At 29.1% G+C, this 19,835-nt stretch overlaps 1 protein-coding gene across 1 annotated transcript in view; it reads right to left on the bottom strand.

The window, feature by feature from the left end:
• Window positions 1-5,253: 5,253 nt before the first annotated feature.
• Window positions 5,254-19,835, bottom strand: part of LOC126742588 (homeobox protein Nkx-2.5-like) — a 119,172-nt gene continuing 104,590 nt past the window's right edge. Inside the window, exons 2-5 of the mRNA XM_050449322.1 lie at window positions 19,242-19,353; window positions 15,190-15,409; window positions 9,231-9,447; window positions 5,254-5,810 (exon numbers count right to left, since the gene is read on the bottom strand). Coding sequence (XP_050305279.1) covers window positions 5,588-5,810; window positions 9,231-9,447; window positions 15,190-15,367 — 618 coding nt within the window. The 5' untranslated portion in view covers window positions 15,368-15,409; window positions 19,242-19,353 and the 3' untranslated portion in view covers window positions 5,254-5,587. The remainder of the gene's footprint in view (window positions 5,811-9,230; window positions 9,448-15,189; window positions 15,410-19,241; window positions 19,354-19,835) is intronic.

Genomic DNA, 19,835 nt, shown 5'->3' with positions numbered 1-19,835 from the left:
TACAGAAATATTTTCGTAACCCCTTTTCTTAAAATTGTAATACCATCTTTCGGACTTTCTAATGGTATCCCTGTTAACGAGCAGATAATTTTCGAAACGTATTTAATGTATTTTTATAAGAAAATAACAATAAGTTGACATATTCACTGTATCATTTAAAATAGTTCTGGTGAACTTCTTAAGCAAAATACATGCATAATTTAATAGGCTATGACAGTCATTTATTCTTATAAAGTTCCAAAAGCTATTACAGCGCTATCTAGTATTGAAACATTGAATATTTAAAGCTGCTTTCTCCTTTTCTTAAAGGGTTTCTTCAGTAGCCTTTAATAACGTTGGCAGATGTCGCTAGTTTTCTAAAGCTCGAGAAAAAGCTCCTAAAGGTTTCTGGACTTAATGGCGAAGGTGCCAAGACGAGTTTTACCTTAGAGAGCTTTTAAAAGTATTGAATTAGTTATTAAAAGATTTGATTTTCTCATTATCGATAGTTTATTTTCCTAAAAAGAAATAAATATTTGTTTAGGAGAAAATTATTAAATTGAAATTGTTTTTTATCGAAAATCCGACTTAATATTCTAATTAAATGATAATTATTCATTAATGAAATAATATATTTTTTTTAATTTTATATCCCTTTTTAAACAAAATTTATTTATTTTAAACAATTTTTTTTTAATTTTTGAAAAAATCCTTATAATGTTCCAAAATATAATTAATTACCAATTAAAAAAAAATGTAATTAAAATTAAATTATTATTAAAGCATCCCAAATTAAAATTATTTTTGTTCTTACAAGACCACTCCTAATTTCTTTTTTAAATTAGTTTTTGTTTGCAATTTATTATTATAATTTTAAATATAAAATGTTTTAAGATCTAATATTAAATTGACACAATATAACTTAAATATTTAAAAACTCATATTTTGGTTAAATATTTAATTTCAGATATTTTAATTTCATATTTTATTTTACGTGTTTAAGAAGTTTTCAGGAATTGGAATTTTTCATGTTAAAAGTTTCCCAATTAAATTTGTTATTATGATTTAAACAATGCAAATTAAAATTAATTTCAAATATCACGTGTTTCAAATTTTAATAATAAATCCACAATTTCTAATATTTTATTTCAAGTATCAAGTTTTAGGAATTGTAAAGGTTTTTTACTAAAATAAATTATTATAGTCAGTGATACTCTTAATCTAATTTGTATTAATAATTAAGCCGTTATAAATTGTAAAATGTTTGAATTTCTAATATTAAATTAGCAACGCATATTTTAATGAAATATAAAAAATCTAATATTTAATCTAACATATTTTAACTTTATTTGAGATTTTAAGTATTGTCAAGGTTTTATTAAATAAATTTAACCCCTATATATCAATAGATTCTCTTAACAAATTTGTCATTATAAATAAAGCATTGCACATTCAAATTAATTTTAATTATAAAATGTCTAAAATTGTACTTATTTTAATTTAATTTTTAAAACGAATAATTTGGTTAGATATTTAGCTTAAGATAAATTAATTAAATATTTTGTTTAAAAGATTTAAAGAGTTTTAAGAACCTGTCTAGGTTTTTTTCAATTAATTTTCCTAATTAAATTTGTAATTATCATTAAGGCATTGCAAACTAAAATTTATTTTAAATATGAAATTCTAATTTTAAATTGGCAATACATAATTTAGTTAAATATTTTATTTTATATATTTAAATAGTTTTCAGAAATTTTAATTGAATCTTTTTTTAAATATTCTTAATTATTATATGTCAATTATTTAAAAATGTCTATAGTTAAAGCATTGCAAATTAAAATTAATTTTAAATATAAAATGGGTTAAATTCTTATTATAAATTGACAATACCAAATTTAATTAGATATTTAAAAACTAATATTTTTCTTAAATATTTAGTTTAAGATATTTTAATTATATATTTTAATTTACATGTTTAAAAGGGTTTTAGAAATTTCAGGATTAAATTTGATTAAATTTATTGTTTTTATGTCAATAAATAGTTACCGTAAATAAATTTTTAAAGATCTCTAAGGAAAATAAAGATTAACAATTTATGTATGAAATAATGAACAACTAAAAAATAGGTATAACAAAAAATTAATATTTCGCTCATTATAATACATATGCCTGATAATAAATATATATTGATGTAATCAAATGTTCCGGGAATAAACTGAATATTCGAATATTCTTTAGCACAGTGAGTAATAGCAAAGCATAACTGCAGAGTAATTTTTTATTTTCAACTTTCTTTTTCCAGTTTGTTTGACGTTAGTTGAGTAAGAATTATGTATTTGCAACCTAAAAAATAGGTCAAAGTTAGTTATTAATTAATTTGTTCATTTAAATAGAGAAAATACTTCTTAATCTGAAATAAAAAGGACCTAAATTTATCTCAACATTTCTGTTTAATTTTCCTTCATATTAAGAATAAGTAAAAATTATTAATTTAACGTTATATAAACCGTACAAAAAAATCCAAATACTTACCCAACATCTTAGTTTTTACCAATAATTTTTAAATTTGCCTAGTGAAACATTAATGGTCCGCGTTATCTCAGGTTCTGCTTAACGTCTTTTATTTTGGGTAGAAAAATTCAAGTAGTTAGCACCAGATCACCTTTTAACTTAAAAGCTTTTGGCATTAAGTCAGATAACTAACGGAAATTGACGTGAGTCGAGATTAACTAACCCTTTTTATAAGCTGCTGCTCGTAACACGAGTTTATTTAGCAGGAAGGTAAGCTAGTACATGGTTTAAATTTAAACTTAATTTAGAAAATATTTATAATATTTTTTAATATTTTTTTTTAATAATTAACACTTAAAGGTTGTCTAATTTATTTCTAAAAATGTCGGAATCTCAATTGAGAGGCATCTTGATTATCCCTTAGTTGGGGTAAAATATTTTCCAGAATTAATTAATTATACACAAATTAATTCCTTACATTCTTTCATATATTATATATAGGGTCATAAATAAGTATTTTTTAAATATTTTGGGTACAAGTAAATAACTAATTCCTTATACGCAGCCATAACCATTTTTACATTATCGCTGGCGTAAATTAGCCAAAATAAACAAGAAATTAAGGCACCTTTAAGTGGTTTAGGTTTTTTTAGGACGTAGAGAAAGTGCCTTTATTGCATTCCAGAGTTGACGCTGTACACGTTCCTGAAGGGACCGTGGGAAGTGAAAGACGCGTTAAGTGGATGGATATATGGCGCCGTCTTTGGAAAAAATCTAATACTTCTTTTATTGTTTGTTTATTAAGGTTATATTTTGTGTTTTTTATGATAAAAGTATCGAAAATTTTGTATCAAAAGGAAAAATGTATCTTTTATTGTTAGTATTGGACTTCTACCACTTTTATATAAACCTGGTGACTTAGAACATTGCAAGACTAAAATTAGTAAACAACAACTTCGTTTAAATTGAAAGAAGTCCATTTTCTCAAAGAGACCAATAATCTAAAGGAAACTACACAAAGTCTCGGTCTCAAAAGAATTTATTAATTCTAACAGTAGGTTACACGTGTTTCGCTCATATTAAGAGCATCATCAGACCTGAAAATTTAAAACAAAGAAACTAAATACACTAACAACCTTAAAGTTAGATAAAATTGGTACCTTAAAAATCGACTACAAACAGTACATGCTTTACGGTCACATTATGCACACACACAAAATTAAATTTTAAATGTTTTAAATTTTTAGGTCTGATGATGCTTTTAATATGAGCGAAATACGTGTAACCTACTGTTAGAATTAATAAATACTTTTGAGACCGAGACTTTGTGTAGTTCCCATTAGATTAACTTTGTTTAAGTTTCACATATATGGAGAGGGGCAAGGGGGGTGTTTTGTTTACAAACATATTCATCGATTCTCTGGTGTCTAGTTTACACACATTTTTAAAAAGCATTTAATAAAAATTCATTAAAAAAATTGTTAGTATGATAATTTATATTTTTTCCTGTTTGACTTTATAATTTCATTTTTATACTTTTTATTTTTACATTTTAAACCTGTATTCATGGTGCTGCGTTTGATAAGATATTATAAACCTCGTCTTCCAGGTGGTGATTAGTTCTTCATAGGATTTCACTTATTCTTATTATAAATTAATTTTTTAGTCACGTTTACCGTATTATCTATGCTGCAAGTGCAAGGCAAATTGCAGGGTTTGCAGCATTTATTATTTACTATTTTAAAACCTTTATTATGTTACGGGTTCCTATTATGACCGCTTTTTGCAGTTCAAAGAAGAGTGTTTTTTCCAGGTGATTCTTCAGTATTGTTTCTGACCTGCCAGGTCACTATGAGATCTTGCAATAAAGGTAAATACTTTTCTGCTTTTTGTGCTTATTTTTTAAGCTGCTTATGTGTGTTAGCAGCAGCAGGGTCTTTGATGTCTTATTATGTTGAACTGGCTTGTCCATTTCGATGTCTCCATTCCAGTATAAGAAAGAGGTATTTGTCATTTTCGATTACGTAGCTCTTTTCTGAGGTTAATTCTAATTTATGGGTCAGTGCGGTATAAATAATTTTTGCTACGTTATTGTGGCGAGTGGTGTATTTCTGTTCATTCCACATTGAATTGTTATAATGCTGGTAATCCTTTAGTCTCTGGGAAGATTTTACCAAAATTAAGCCATTTTATAGAGGCACTAGAATCCAGGTTAGTATTATCAAGAAAGTACGTAACGACTGTGTAATTCTTTCTCCTTTTATATATATGGAGTGAATTATTTTTAATTGGAGTAGGGTTTCTGGACAAGGGCAATAAGGAAAATATACTTTGTTTGGCTTGTGTGAATTTTAAATTAAATAATGAATCAAATTGTATTTTTGCATTTATAAAAAGTCAAAATAACAAAACGGTTCACTTAAACACCACCGTTCCAGAAAACTAACACCAATCCATATTAAAGGTTTTTGTTTTGAAAAAATTCCTGGACACATACTAGCTTGCAAACGTAATTTTTTGCATAACATTTCTTAGTGGGATACCCTGTATTGTTTTATAGAAATAAAATAGAACCTTATTTACCAATTGTGTTTTTTTAAGAGGGTGTTATTTTTTATTAATTTTTCTGATTCTCATGCTAAACGACGGTTGATATCGCGATCGTAGTCGCGTTCGCCTATGTGTGTTCTCCGCTTTACCTTTCAAAAAAAGCAATATTTCTTTCTTACTTAACAATTTATTTATATTTTATATTACTTACATACAATAACTCTATACGTTTAATTTTATTAATATAATCTATATATACATAAATATTACCTAATTCATATACAATACTTCAATTTTAGACATAATAATTTAGATAATGCCTAAACAAAATGGATTTTATTTGACAAAAACCTTGAATGATTGTCTACCATTAATAGTAAATTTATTAAAGCTTAAATCAGTCACAAAATTATAGCTAATTAAACATGTAACTTAAAATTTACATAAACGAATACAAATGAATCAATGACGAATATAACAAAAAATAATACTTCCATTAAACAAATAATCACAAAGTTAAATTCATATACAACAAATAATATAATAGTTAGGTCAAAGGAGAACTACTGTAAGGCCCGTATTCGGTTTGATTGAAAAAATCAGCAGTACCGTAAGCGGGTGGAGAACCACTATGATAAACATAGCCACTTTGAGGTAGTCCAGGGACGTAGTAGTTAGTATTTGAAGAGGAAGTTAGTCCCGGTGAAACTCCAGGTTTTATTCCTGTTTCAGTCGGCTGCTTTTCTAAGGTTTGACGTTTGTTTTTATATCTGGAAAAGAGAGTTAGGAGATTTTAGTTTAAAAAAATCAGTACATCGAATTTCGTTAAAAAGTTTTTTTTTATTAGTCCAGGTGCAAAGATAATACTTAAAAAAAAAACAATTTAATTGTTGCGTGTAATTTGTGGAATATCATACTAAAAATACTCAATAAATATATGAAAAAAAAAATTAATAACGCAAAGGTTTAATTTTTTAAAGATTTTAAGGTTTAAGATTTTAGACTTATATGAGGATTTGGAATAAATTCCCGAAGATTCCTAAATAGTTTGGTTAAAAGAATGACTGGACATTTCCATGCTATAGCGTACTCTTAACCGCATCTTACAGACCCTCTTGAATTAAAAAAAATTTTTTTTCTTTTTCCTCTATTTTTACTTACGATACCTAAATTTCCCTGGAATATCCCGAGAATGATAAGGAAGAAATTAAATATTCTGATAAAATATTCCAATTAGGTTGTTATAGCAATTAAGGATTACTATGCCTACATGAAGTCTATATTTATTCAATAAAAGTTGATTATGTAAAAATCAACCAATCAATCCTGTTTTAATCCAGTCTTTCATAGATCCATTGATGTCAAACATGGTGTTACCAAAATGAATGATTAACGGAACGCCCTGTCTTTGACTCTCATAAATATATTAATTTTCAAGGCAACGTTATTGTCAAAAATTGTAAGTTTAATTAGTTTTCAATATAATATATCGAATTGTTGGGCGCCAAAGAGGTGTCATAGTGCAATCATCAATAATGATAGTGTATGTATATGTAATAAATTATCAGTTAGAGAATTCTTTAATATAATTGATTTTATATGATTTTTTGTAATATATATATATATATATATTATCGGTCTTGATAAAAATATGATCAATAGCAGTGGCTGTTTCAGGTGTTTCTCTAATTTCGATCGAAAATTTCGTTGAGAGACAATCAGACAAAAGACTGTCCAGTCCATTTTTCGGGTATATTTCAAAAACTAATAATTTCTTTAAAAAAGTCTAAAAACACAAAAAGTACCATTAAATTTTCCCATCCAGTGCTGTTTAAATAAACTTCTTAGCTAGAATAGAAAAGAAGTTATTAACATTTTTGTTGAGAGTCAATCAGACAAAAGACTATCGGGTCAATTTTTTGGGGATATTTCAAAAACTAACAATTTCTTAAAAAAAGTGTTGAGACATAAAATATACCGTAAAATTTTTCCCACCAAACGCTATTTAAATATTCATCCTAGCTATAATAAGAAAGAAGTTATTGAAAATTTGGTTGACAGACAAACAGACAAGAGACTGTCGGGTCCAACTTTTGAGCATATCTCAAAAACTAATAATTTCTCAGAAAAAAGTGTAAAGTGTAAAATATGCCGTTAAATTTTACCATCCAATGCTGTTTAAATGATCTTTCTATCTACAATAGAAAGGAAGTTATTGAAAATTTTGTTGACAGACAATCAGACAAAGACTGTCGGGTCAATTTTTTGGGGATATTTCAAAAACTAACAATTTCTCAAAGAAAAGTGTAAAAACATAAAATATACCATAAAATTTTTCCCACAAAACGCTATTTAAATAATCGTCCTAGCTATAATAAGAAAGAAGTTATTGAAAATTTGGTTGAGAGACAAACAGAGAAGAGACTGTCGGGTCCAACATTTGAGGATATCTCAAAAACTAATAATTTCTTTAAAAAAAGTGTAAAAACATAAAATGTTCTATTAAACTTTTCCCCTCTAACGCTATTTAAATGATCTCCTTAGCTACAATAGAAAAGAAGTTACTGAAAATTTTATTGAGTGACAATCAGAGAGGAGATTGTCGGGTCCAACTTTTCGGAATATGCCAAAAACTAATAATTTTTCAATAAAAGTGTGAAAACATAAAATGTGCCACTAAACTTTTTCCACCTAAAGCTATTTAAATTATCTTCCTAGCTCTTATAGAAAACAAGGTATTGAAAATTTTGTTGAGAGGCGATCAGGGAAGAAACTGTCGGGTCCAACTTTTAAAGATATCTCAAAAACTAATAATTTCTTAAAAATAGTATAATAACATAAAATTTACCGCCAAATTTTTCCCACCTAACGCTTAGTAAATGATCTTCCTAGCTATAATAGGAAAGTAGTAATTGATCATTTTGTTGAGAGTCAATCACAGAAGAGACTGCCGGGTGCAACTTTTGCGGATAACTAAAAAACTAATAATGTCTCAAAAAAAAGTGTAAAGACATAAAATATACCCTCAAGTTTTTCCAATCCAACACTGTTTAAATCATTTTCTTAGCTAGAATAAATAAGAAGTTATTGCAAGTTTTAGTGAGAGACAATCAAAGAAGAGACAGATTCAACTTTTGACCTGAAAAACTAATAATTTCACAAAAAAAGTTTAGGAGCACAAAATGTACTGTCTTCGCAGCTATAAACTACAAACTTAGTAGAATCGTCCATTTTTCAAATATAACAATATGAAAATGATTTTTCAAAATATATCTTTTTTTGTTCAAACCATTAAAAACTTTCTATAATCTTTCTAAACTGGTTCAATCACAGTCTAACAGTTAAAATCTATATTATTTGGTTCAACATTAGTACCAATATGCTATTTATTATTTTTAAAATTTTAAATCAACAGTGTATCCGATAATAAAAATCAAACTGGTAAACATTCTTAAACATAATTGTTATAAAGAAGTTTTGAATTCGTATTATTCGCGTTAAAATACTGTCTGTAGAGCGATCCCGCGCGTGACGTCACTTGTTAGTAACCCGATATTTTTGCTGTAGGTAAAAGCGTTTGGTAATCGTGATATTTTCACGACAATTTATGAATGTATAGTGCCTTGGTGTACCAGTACTTTATAAAAAATTTATTATCTACATATTTAGACTAAAAATTTCTATGTAAACCATTATTTTTGATACACTGTTAACACTTTTTTTATTTCACAGAGACTCTAGTAGGTTTATTAATGAAGGATAAAAAACCAAATTGGGCAAAATTATTAATTATTATTAATGCTCAATATCTCAAAAATGGTTGAATTTAAAACAAATGGTTTAGTAGAGGTTTCTAAACGCTCTATAACTATCAAATCCTCACGACGCGACGGGTAAAACAAATTGTTTTATTTAGAGAAATGAAAAAAATCATATTTTGCTTAAAATAATTTGTATATAATTTTGATTGTGAAAGTTTTTTCTGCGACTTAGAGTTTTTGAGAGAAATACCATCCAAAAATTATTTCAGTTTCCCAAGGGTTGAATCGGGGACCTACGAGTCTTTTGTCAAAACTGATCGACAATCAAATTAAAAATATTGACACAATTTAAGCAAAAAAATTCGCTAGATTTACGGTACTCTAAAGCAGCTTCCGAACTTAATTTTTATCTCAATTAATTTAAATTACCTCCTATTTTGAAACCAAATCTTGACCTGCGTGGGCGTCAACTTAAGCACTTGCGCCATTTGTTCCCGTTCTGGTGCCGTAAGGTACTTTTGCAACTTAAACCTTTGTTCCAACTCGTAAACTTGGGCCTGGGAGAAGAGGACACGTGGCTTTCTTTTCGCTTTTTGACGTCCAGACTTCCGTAACTCCGTTTTCGAGCTGGTCACTTGTTGGTGTTCTGAAAGAATTTTTTTTTCTTTAGATTTATTGGTCTAGACATAATGGGATGCGAGGTGGTGGATACCGCATGTTGGATTGTGCAATATGGGTTTTAGTGGCGTCAAAATTTCAGCCTGATAATATTGCAAAAAAGAAAGTTCGGATTTGGTTTTTATATTTTGGAGCAAGTTTCCTACAAGAATTTCATTGAATATTGAACCATTTTAGTTCAGAAAGCTCATAACTGACAGGAACATGACGTTCAAGCTGGAAAATTCAACGCATAAAAGAATTCTGTACTTTTATCACAACAATTTTTTTAGCTTCTTGTTAAGAGCATCAATACTCTTGTAAATGTTGCATGGACTACAATAGGCTTTTTAAAAAGCCTAGATACAGGAATCTTAGCTTGTTACCAAAGATTACACTCAAATTGCTATATTCCATCCATTACTATAATAAACTATTGAGACACCTAATCTTTAGCTAGTCCAAAGAGCATTATGACTGATTTATTGGGATTCATTTTCAAATCATAATTCAAAGACTATTAGAAGAGCAAGGAAAGGCTAACTCTGCTTATTATCAGCGTATCTATGACTGTGTATATCACGAAAGCTCTTTGACGTATCAGTGGTAAAAATGATAAAAAACAAAGGACCTAAAAGTGATCCTAAAGTCATTCGCTATCGATATACAACGGCTTGGATTTAAGCCCATTAACTGTAACCAACTGCGATTTGTCATCAAAATAACGGCCAACAAGTTGAATAGCTGTATTAACTTTATGGATAATCGAAGGCCTTGCTAAGGTCCAACAATACTAACCTCGAAGTAAAATGGGCATAAAAAGGACCCAACCAAGAGTATAAGACTCCACTAACATGTCATTAGTTTTGTACTTTAAAAAGACAACTCTATTTTTTTTAAATCTGTTAACAGTTGGATTCTCAGGAAAAATTCTAAATTATTCAAATGGCAACAATAGAATGTGAGCCACAGACTAACAAAGCAAATCTCTAACTAATCACTTTAAAAAAATAATAATAATAATTAAATTATTTAAACAAAATAGATATCAGTGACGCCGAATATCGGCAGAAGTCAATCCCAAACATTGCAGACCCCTAGAATCAAGGCCACGCATAATTTTTGTTATATTTTTTTCACATTACCTAGACCATTTCATATAATTAAATGTACAACATACAATCTTAAAATATAAAATTATTCTAAGGTAATACTAGCAAGGAGTGTCATCTGCAAAGAAATTTCTAATTTATATTAGATATTAGTAAGACAGAGATAAAGCTTTAAAAGCTAAGTGAGGCAGAAGCAAATAAAAAAAATATTTTAATATTGAGAGATTGTTAGTTTCTTGGATTTGTTTTAGGGAAGCCAATCTCCTATTTTTATTTTATTAAAGGTTCAGTTAGTCTTTAAATTCGAATTTAATTCTTTATTTTAATTTAAAAATAGGCCTATGTAAAATTTTTCTGTGTATCTCTAGTGATAGGTACAGATTCTACGACTGTGGCATCGTAATCGATTAGGAATGAGAACTGCTACAATTAAATCGTCAGGTTATCAAAGAAATGGTAATTAATCAAAATCATTTTTATTCTAAAACGTTATATGAATCTATTCAATTTCAAAATTATACAAGCAAATTTTTTCTCTCAAATATTTTGGAAATCATTGCTTCAATAATAAAATAAAATTTTGTATTTTATTTAATAAGAAACGGGTATGTACATATAACCTTTTTGCTGGCAAGCTGTCGTGCCAAATACTATATCTACATTATTAAATACACTGCTTAACAATCGAAGTGGATATTATAAAAATCTGCAATTTTAGTTTGCCAATGATTTACAATAAAACAAAATTAAATGTAATAAATAAATCTCTATTAAGTTCACTCACAATAGCCCCCAAAAAAATTAAATAAACAGATATCTCCTAAAAAATTTAAATTTTTAACACACAACAGGAAAAATTAAAATAAAATTACACCCTGTAAAGCGTGCCCCATAGTCCTGTCATGAAAATTAATACCTCGTAGGTCCACCCCTGGCTCGTCTTAGTGCTGTCACCCTATTTGGCATAGTTCTTATTAAGTTGTTAATGTAGTGTTGAGGAATGTTTTGCCATAATTCCGGTAATTGATTGGCTAGTTGTTCTAAGGTTAGAGGTGGCTATTCGAGCTGGTTTAATGTTTGAGACATTTCGGCCCATACGTGTTTAATGCAATTCATGTCGGGTGAATGTAGCCAGTCCATTCTGGTAATGCCATGAAATTCAACGCGATCATTGATAATTATTCTCGCACGGTGCGGGCGCGTATTATCATCGATTAAAACGAATTCTTCGCCTATTGCACCAAAAAATGGTACAATTATGTTCTCTATATCTTATAGCGTTCATTGTTTCATTTCTTAACACCACTAAATCGGTGCGGCCATCGAAACATATGCCTCCCCAAACGCAAACTGAACCGCCACCAAAAAGGGTAGTGGGCGCCATCAAACTTTCATGGTATCGCTGTCTCCTTTCCCTCCACACCAAAATTCGACCATCACACATATGTAGCCGCAATCTGGACTCATCCGTAAACATACAAGACCTCCAGTTTTGAAAATTCCAATTACTGTGTTCTATTGCCCACCGATTTCTGCATGCACGATGTTCCCCCGTCAACCGTGGATGTGTGGCACGTCGTCTGACTCCTAAATTGGACGCATGTAATCTTCTTCTAACAGTCTGATTAGAAATTATCCTCCCAGTAGCATGCCTTAAGTAGCTGTTAATTCTCGAAGCCGTAAATGTTCGGTTTCTTCTTGCGGTTACTGTTATATAGCGGTCTTGAGCATGAGTTGTAGCAAGTTTTCGGCCTCCACCATGCCTGTAAGCTGCAGACCCAGTCTCTACATATCGATTCCGTGCACGACTCACGACACTTTGGGACACATTAAGCCGGTTAGCAACTTCTTCTTGAGTAAGGCCCTCCTATAGCTAACGTACTAATTGCTCGAGTTGCACTGTTTCTAACCGTCGAAGAACCATTATTTTTAAGAAAGAGATTTATTGGTAACAGTGAGAATAATAAAATCTCTACAAGCACTTTTATGCGACTAAATTGTTAGGATTTTGAAACCGAATTCTTTAAAAGAGATAAGAATATATGAAAAAAAGGAAAAAACGACAAAAAATATCAACAGGATTTACTCATAGCATAAAACGCAATTTGATGAATTTTATTTTTTTAGGCAAATTTCGGTAATTTATAAAATATCCAGTTCGATTGTTGAGCAGATAAATTGTGTTTGTTTTTTCTTTTCATTAGAATTTAGTATTATACGTTTTGTATAATTTTTCCTTTGAAAACTTTACGTCAAAGCATCACTATTATCATGATTATTATTATGAACAACATTATTTTATTATGTTTTATACGCCACTGCTTAAATAAGAAATTAATACCTAAAGTGAAAATCTGAAAAAAAAGGTTCTAATTCAAATGGAAAAAAATATATTTTAAAATAGTTTGTTTCTTGAAAGGCTCTCAGGCAAAATAAAATATATACAGTTTGTCAATTTGAATAGGTGGGTTTTTTTAAAAAATCGCTAGGACACGTCAATTTTATTATTGAGGGGTGAACAATTTTTATGTAAAAATTATTTTGCCTCTTTCAAGAATCTTAAATGGCAATAGGGAAGAGCTTATAGTGATATCTCTTTTAAAACAATTTTTATTCTCTACATTTTAGCCCCTTGTTTTTTAAATTTGAGTGCTGCGTTTCCAAGTTAGACTTTGCGTATTTAGAACAAAAACTTGAAAACCGTAGTATAGGTTCTATATTAATTCTAACTATCATATATTAAACCTAAAAGATTTTTTTAGAAAGTGTTATATAAAATATAATGCGAAATAATATATAAAGAGAGAAAATATATAAAGCACAGCATTTCGTATCCACTTAAATTATGCAATTATATAATTACGTTATAAAAATACTCTGTAGATTATTGTTATTTAATATTCTGGGATTAACTGTGGTTTCTTAGCAAGCTTTTAAGTAACATAAAAAAATTGTGTTGCTACTAAATGTAAAATATAAAAAAAATATGATTCACACATAATTATGAAATTTCTTGTAAACCTCTTGAGTAAAAAAATGAGTTATTTTTTATACGAATCCTAAAGACAAAAGGAATTCTGCTTTGGATAAACTTGCTTTAGATTAAAATACAGTTTAAAGAATAGCTTACTATATCTAAGAAATAAATATATTTTTATAGGTATTTGCCAGCAAACACGGTAGAAAATAAAGGTCTTATTTCACCAGAAATTCCTTTTATTATGACGACCGGTTTCGCGATTACAATATCATCACATCATCAGGTCGAGGACTAAAAGTAAAAGACACAATTTACATAGATACTACGCTTATCAAAAATTGGTAAAATGCTGAATAAAAATAAATTTAAAAGCGTACTTACATTGTTTTATAACGAGATTTGTCAAAACAAAACAAAAGCACCTATAGAATGGTATAGTTAAAATTAAGCGAGTAAATCTTATCATAAGATAACAAATAATACACTTAGGTTCAAAATAATAACATCTAAAAAGCACCGTTACAACACAATATTCTTTTATTTAAATTTTAGTAGTATCTATGTAAATCGTGTCTTTTACTTTTAGTCCTCGACCTGATGATGCGATGATATTGTAATCGCGAAACCGGTCGTCATAATAAAAGGAATTTCTGGTGAAATAAGACCTTTATTTTCTACTGTGTTTGCTGGCAAATACCTATAAAAATGCATCCCAGAACATGGACACCATTCTTCAAACTATAAATAAATATATAAATAATTTAAACCAAAATTGTTAATAGTGCATATAGAATTAATCAAAATACTCTCTTTTTATCACTTTAATTACTTTTTCAACGATTTAGCACATACTGTGATCCAAACACTATCAAATAATTAAAAAATTATAAAGTAAGTTTAAACAATATTTAATTATTAGGTCATGGAAAGTAATAAAATTATGCACATTTTTTAGTTATAGTGTTATTTTTTACACATTTTTACATTACAAAACTAGATAAAATAGTGATGTCAAACCATGGTCTTCTAAGTACAGGAGATGCTTGTAGGCCACATTGATTATAAGTGTAATTTATGCATATATTCTTATATTTAATCAATCACTGTTGCTGATGTGATAAGTTCTCTATACAAAATTACAAAACCCTAATTTCATATGTGTAAAATAAAAAAGAGAAGAGCTAAAGATTGTGATGTAATATAAGAAGATCTATATATCTGCAATAGTATTAATAAAATTTGAAAGCAATGGACAATTGTTGCTTTAGCATCCTGTAAAAATTAATAAACTTACAGGCATTTTAGAGCATCAACTGATTAAATAATTTTTTAATCAATATTTAATTAATAGTGAAATTTATTTGGGAAATGCTATTAATCATCTAATTATTGAAGAAATTGAAAAGCAACTTGATAAAAAATGAAATTTTCACCAACCAGTTCAACCAGATGGAAATCCTACCGACTATATCCTTTTAGTGTTTTAGATCTACTAGATATTTTGTGGATTATTTAAAAGTACATTTTAGCTCAAAACTTTTCACTGATCAAGTTGGGGAGCCAAAATCAAAGAATTAAAAATCTTCCGAAAATATGAATAATACAAACGTATTAATCGAAAAAACACACAAATACTTACTTGGGCTATCCACCTTCTCATATCCCTCCACACCCTGCTGGATCTTACTATTTTGCTCTTGATATAACCCGCATCCATACATATTAGTCATCTGTTGCACCTGTATCGTAGAATCACTATTATACATCTCAGAATCATTCCAAGTCCTGTAACTGTCACTATAGTAAGGACTGCTCATGTAATCACTAGATTCGCAGTAGGAGTTATCGTAGTAGTGACCCTGTTGATGATAGGGTTCTTTTTTAACAAAAAAATCACTCTCCTGCTGTATATTCATGCTGAGAATATCTTTTACCGAAAATGGTGTCACTAGATTTGCGCTGGTACTATCGCAATTTGGGTAATTATTGCCCTCGTAGGTTTGGTGATACATTGTTAAGGAACCACTCGACTATGTGGCTTAGTTAATTATGCATATACTACTTGAAAATAGGCACAATCATTCAAAAACCAATATGTAACCGATCCCTTTTTCACGCTCGGTATGGGAAAATCAACTTTAACGCACTCGTGCTTAAGGTTCTGTAGGCTCGAGGGTGACGTCACGGGTGAGCTCACGCCCATACCCAATAGAATTTGAGAACAAACTAATATTTGTCTCGCGTTGTGATTGATTGACTTTTATGCAAAGTGATCTTAACTGCTTTGGGATGTGTGTGTGCGTTGTTTGTTTTCTTATGGGGCGCTTAATTTTTGATGGGGTGTAATGAATTTGTTTTTTTTAGGGGTGAAATATGATTATTGTTGGGGTGGATAATTGACGATTTATACTTCGGGTTAAAGAATTTTTAAGAAGGGTTTTTGTTTGATTTAACTTTAATAAAACTTTATATTATGTTTTTTAAAAGTTGCATATCAAACAAACATTTACCTAAAAAACAACTAATATAAAATTGTTCTGAATAAACCCAAATCGTTTATCTCATATAATTTTTCTTCCTTTATATCACGTTAATTCTATACAACAACACTGTAAAGGTTATTTATTAAAAGCTTAATTACAAGCTACTGTAACGAATTAATTCGACCGGTCATTTGAATAAGTGTATTATTAAAGGCCTTATTTTGTAAGGTGATACCTTATTTGGCCGATTACACGCACAATGCTCCCATTTCTTGGTCCATTACATTGGAGGCATCGGCAGTGTTAAAACGGTCATCTGGTTTATGTAATACAGACCGCCCCACACGCCGCTGTGAGGATTTTAGTCCACTTTTATCAGTGGCGTAGGATATATTAATCTTTAAAATATTGTTGGTTGGTTTTGGTTTTTTTTATCACCTATAAGTTTCTTAAAAAGCAACTTTATTTTTTTCTCAAGCAAGTATTTCATGCAAAGAAATCGTTTTTCATTTAGCCTACCGTTACCCCCCCCACCCACCCCACATAACTTACCAGTAAGAAATTGTCTTCAAAAATCAATGCTTTCCAAAATAATACGCATAAATAACAGCTGGTTTGGGCAATAATATCTAATCTTATAGCACAGATTGTTTATTTAAATTTGATATAATTATAAATATGTTTATTAATAAATATTTAATACAAAAACAAAGCTATGGATATTATGGGCAAAAAACGGTGATTTTTCAAAAGAATTATTTACTGGGCAAATGTTTGGGGTGGGTGGGGGGGTAAAGGTTGTGTTGATAAAAACAATGTTTTTGCAGAAAACATATATTCAATATATAATTTAATAGCACTATTTATTTAAATTTGATATAATTTTATATATAAATATTAAGTATAAAAACAGCGTTATTAGATTGGATAATATGAACGAAAATCAGTGATTTTTCAGAAGAAATTCATCAAATATTTGAGGTGTAGTAATCGGGTTTAAAAACTAGATATGCGAATCCCGTATCAATTTTTTTTTATGCCGAAATTTTCTCCCTTATGTAAATAGAATCCTATATATATAATTTATCTGTAAAACATGGCTTACAGTTAAACCCTAAGAAATCTGTTGCGATGTTGTTTACCAAACAAAATTTAAGGCAGCATCTATTGGAAAATTTAAAGATACAAATTAATTAAATAACGAGTCTATCGTAAGTATTTTAAGATATTTGCAAAAATCTCGGTTTGTACATTGATGTAGGATTAAGATTCTTATATCATGTGACTTCTAAATTACAGAAAGCCTATTTAATGTTGAAAACTATATCCACAGCACCATGAGTATAATGTAAATACTAAGCGAATGCTATGCGACTCTCATTCTTTCTCCTTTTAACTTTAGTGATACTGTCACAGATCTAACGAGACAAATTTGTCTCGTTAGATCTGTGATACTGTGTATGGCCCTTGTTTAGACAACAGAAATAAAAAGCGCATACAAAAGTTGCAAAATGCATGTATAAGGTTTATTTTTGGTATTCGCAGGCCATATAGAGTTAACCACAAGTTAAAAGATCTTGAGTGGCTTAATATGTCATTGAGGAGAGAGTTACGTTATGTGCTATTTTGCTACAATATTCTTAAGATGAAGTAGCCACAATATCTTTTGGATAGGGTGGTATTTGGAGCTGATATTCATCATCAGGGTAATGTTAGAAATAGAGGGCGTTTAGATATTCCACGACATCGAAAAGAAATTTTTAAACGATCATTTTCTTATAATATTTCATCTGTAGTAAATAAATATATTACTGATCTTTAACGACAAACGGCTTCCAAAAATGCATAAAATCTAAGCTCCAGAATATTATTTAAAAACAGAGCAATGCATTTAAAAATATGAATTTTGGTTTTTATTTTTGTATATTCTCGTTTTCATTTTATTTATGTAAATATGTTTTAAATGTGTTTCCTCGATTTTTGTGTATTATTTATTTATTTTTCTTGGGGTACTTACTAATATATACTTTTTTTGGAAAAATTATTCTACTTTATAGGCAGCATAATTTATACAACAGCCTTCAACTGCGTTGAGAAGCTGAAATTATGCTTTTTAATCCGCATTTTGTCTATAATTTTTTGTTATGACGTATATTCTACAGTTTAATAAATAAACCTAAACCATATTCGGCTGATGAGTATACCAAAACCAGAAATTAACTAAAAAATCGTTGAATGAATATATATTTAACGATAATAATATATGATAAAAACAGTGCCATACATCATAATTTTGTAAAAGTAACTTTTTTTTCCAAATTAAATGGAGAGTTGACTTCTTATAAAAAAATATTTTATCACCTCGCAGATTTAAGACAAAAAAGTCCCTCAGTATTTTACGCCACTGGCGATTTTTTTTTAAATTGACTTGATCAGTAATTGACAATTTACTGCAATAACCTGTATGCGAAATTTAAAAAAGTAAAAAAAAAAAGAAATTAAGTAAGGAAACAATAAAGAGGTTAAAGAAACGCATGTAGAAACTTGACAGGTTTAAAGAAAAGCTTAGATAAACTGAAAAATAATAATAAAATCCTAAAGTGACGCTTTTGGTGTCAATGGATGCTTACTCTTGCAAAATTAGGATTTAAGGCACTGTTTTTAAAATATCTTAGTTTAATTGTATAGAAACGTCATTTAAAATGCTGCAAAAACTTACAAAAAAAAGGTTGAATCTTAAATTAAACTTGTCAAATAAAATAATGACTTAAGGTAACTTTTGTTTTTTTTATATATTCAACTTTTTTACAAGTCCAAGCACGATTTCCTTTTTTGTTTTTAGCAAAACTTTTTAGCAGGTATTTCTGAACAATTAAAGTAAGATATTTTAAAAACAGTGCCTTAGATCATAATTTTGCAAAAGTAACTTTTTTCCAAATTGAATGGAGAGTTGACTTCTTATAAAAAAATAATTTATCACCTCGCAGATTTAAGACAAAAAAGTCCCTCAGTATTTTACGCCACTGACGTTTTTTTTTTAATTGACTTGAAATTTAAAAAAGTAAAAAAAAAATAAACAAATTAAGTAAGGAAATAATAAAGCAGATAAAGGAACGCATGGAGAAACTTGACAGGTTTGAGGAAGATCTTTGATAAACTGAGAAATAATTGTCCTAAAGTGACGCTTTTGGTGCCAATGGATGTCTACTTAGGTTTGTCCTTAATGGTGGGCCAGCGGTCCGTCCCCACCACATCGTCGAGCTCCTTCTAAACCTTCCTCTGCACCTCCGGATATAGCACCATATACATGCTGGTGAAACCTGGAAAAAATACCAATTTAATTTATTTTTATTTTTATTTAAAACAGGGTGTCCGAGAAAAAACGGTCTACTCCGAAAATGTTGAGAAATAAATTGTTTGGCCAAAAACGGTCCAAAGCCCCCATGTCAATTTTTTCAAAGGGGTCAAGTGATACCTTGAATTTAAGGTAATTTTATTCTCTATATAGGCCTGTTGTTATTTTTGTTACAGTTATTTTTACTATAGTTATATTTACTCTCAAAAGAGGGTTGTTCAAAAAAGTTGTTCAAAATTTGAATGTTCTAGAGTTTAATAAATATACCAATAGTTGTTATTTAAAAACTGTATTTTGGAACATAGATAATGAAAAGTTGTCTAGTACCAAAAAAAACTGATTTTACGCTTATTTGCGATAAGAAGTGACACAACTACTGCAATTTTCATAGCAATACGCCTTGCTTTCGAGAAATAAAATGAGGTTTTTTCACGTTTTACTCGAAAA

This window comes from Anthonomus grandis, chromosome 11 (genome assembly GCF_022605725.1).
Source record: "Anthonomus grandis grandis chromosome 11, icAntGran1.3, whole genome shotgun sequence".
Lineage (NCBI taxonomy): Eukaryota > Metazoa > Arthropoda > Insecta > Coleoptera > Curculionidae > Anthonomus > Anthonomus grandis.
This window is presented reverse-complemented; position numbering and strand designations above follow the sequence as displayed.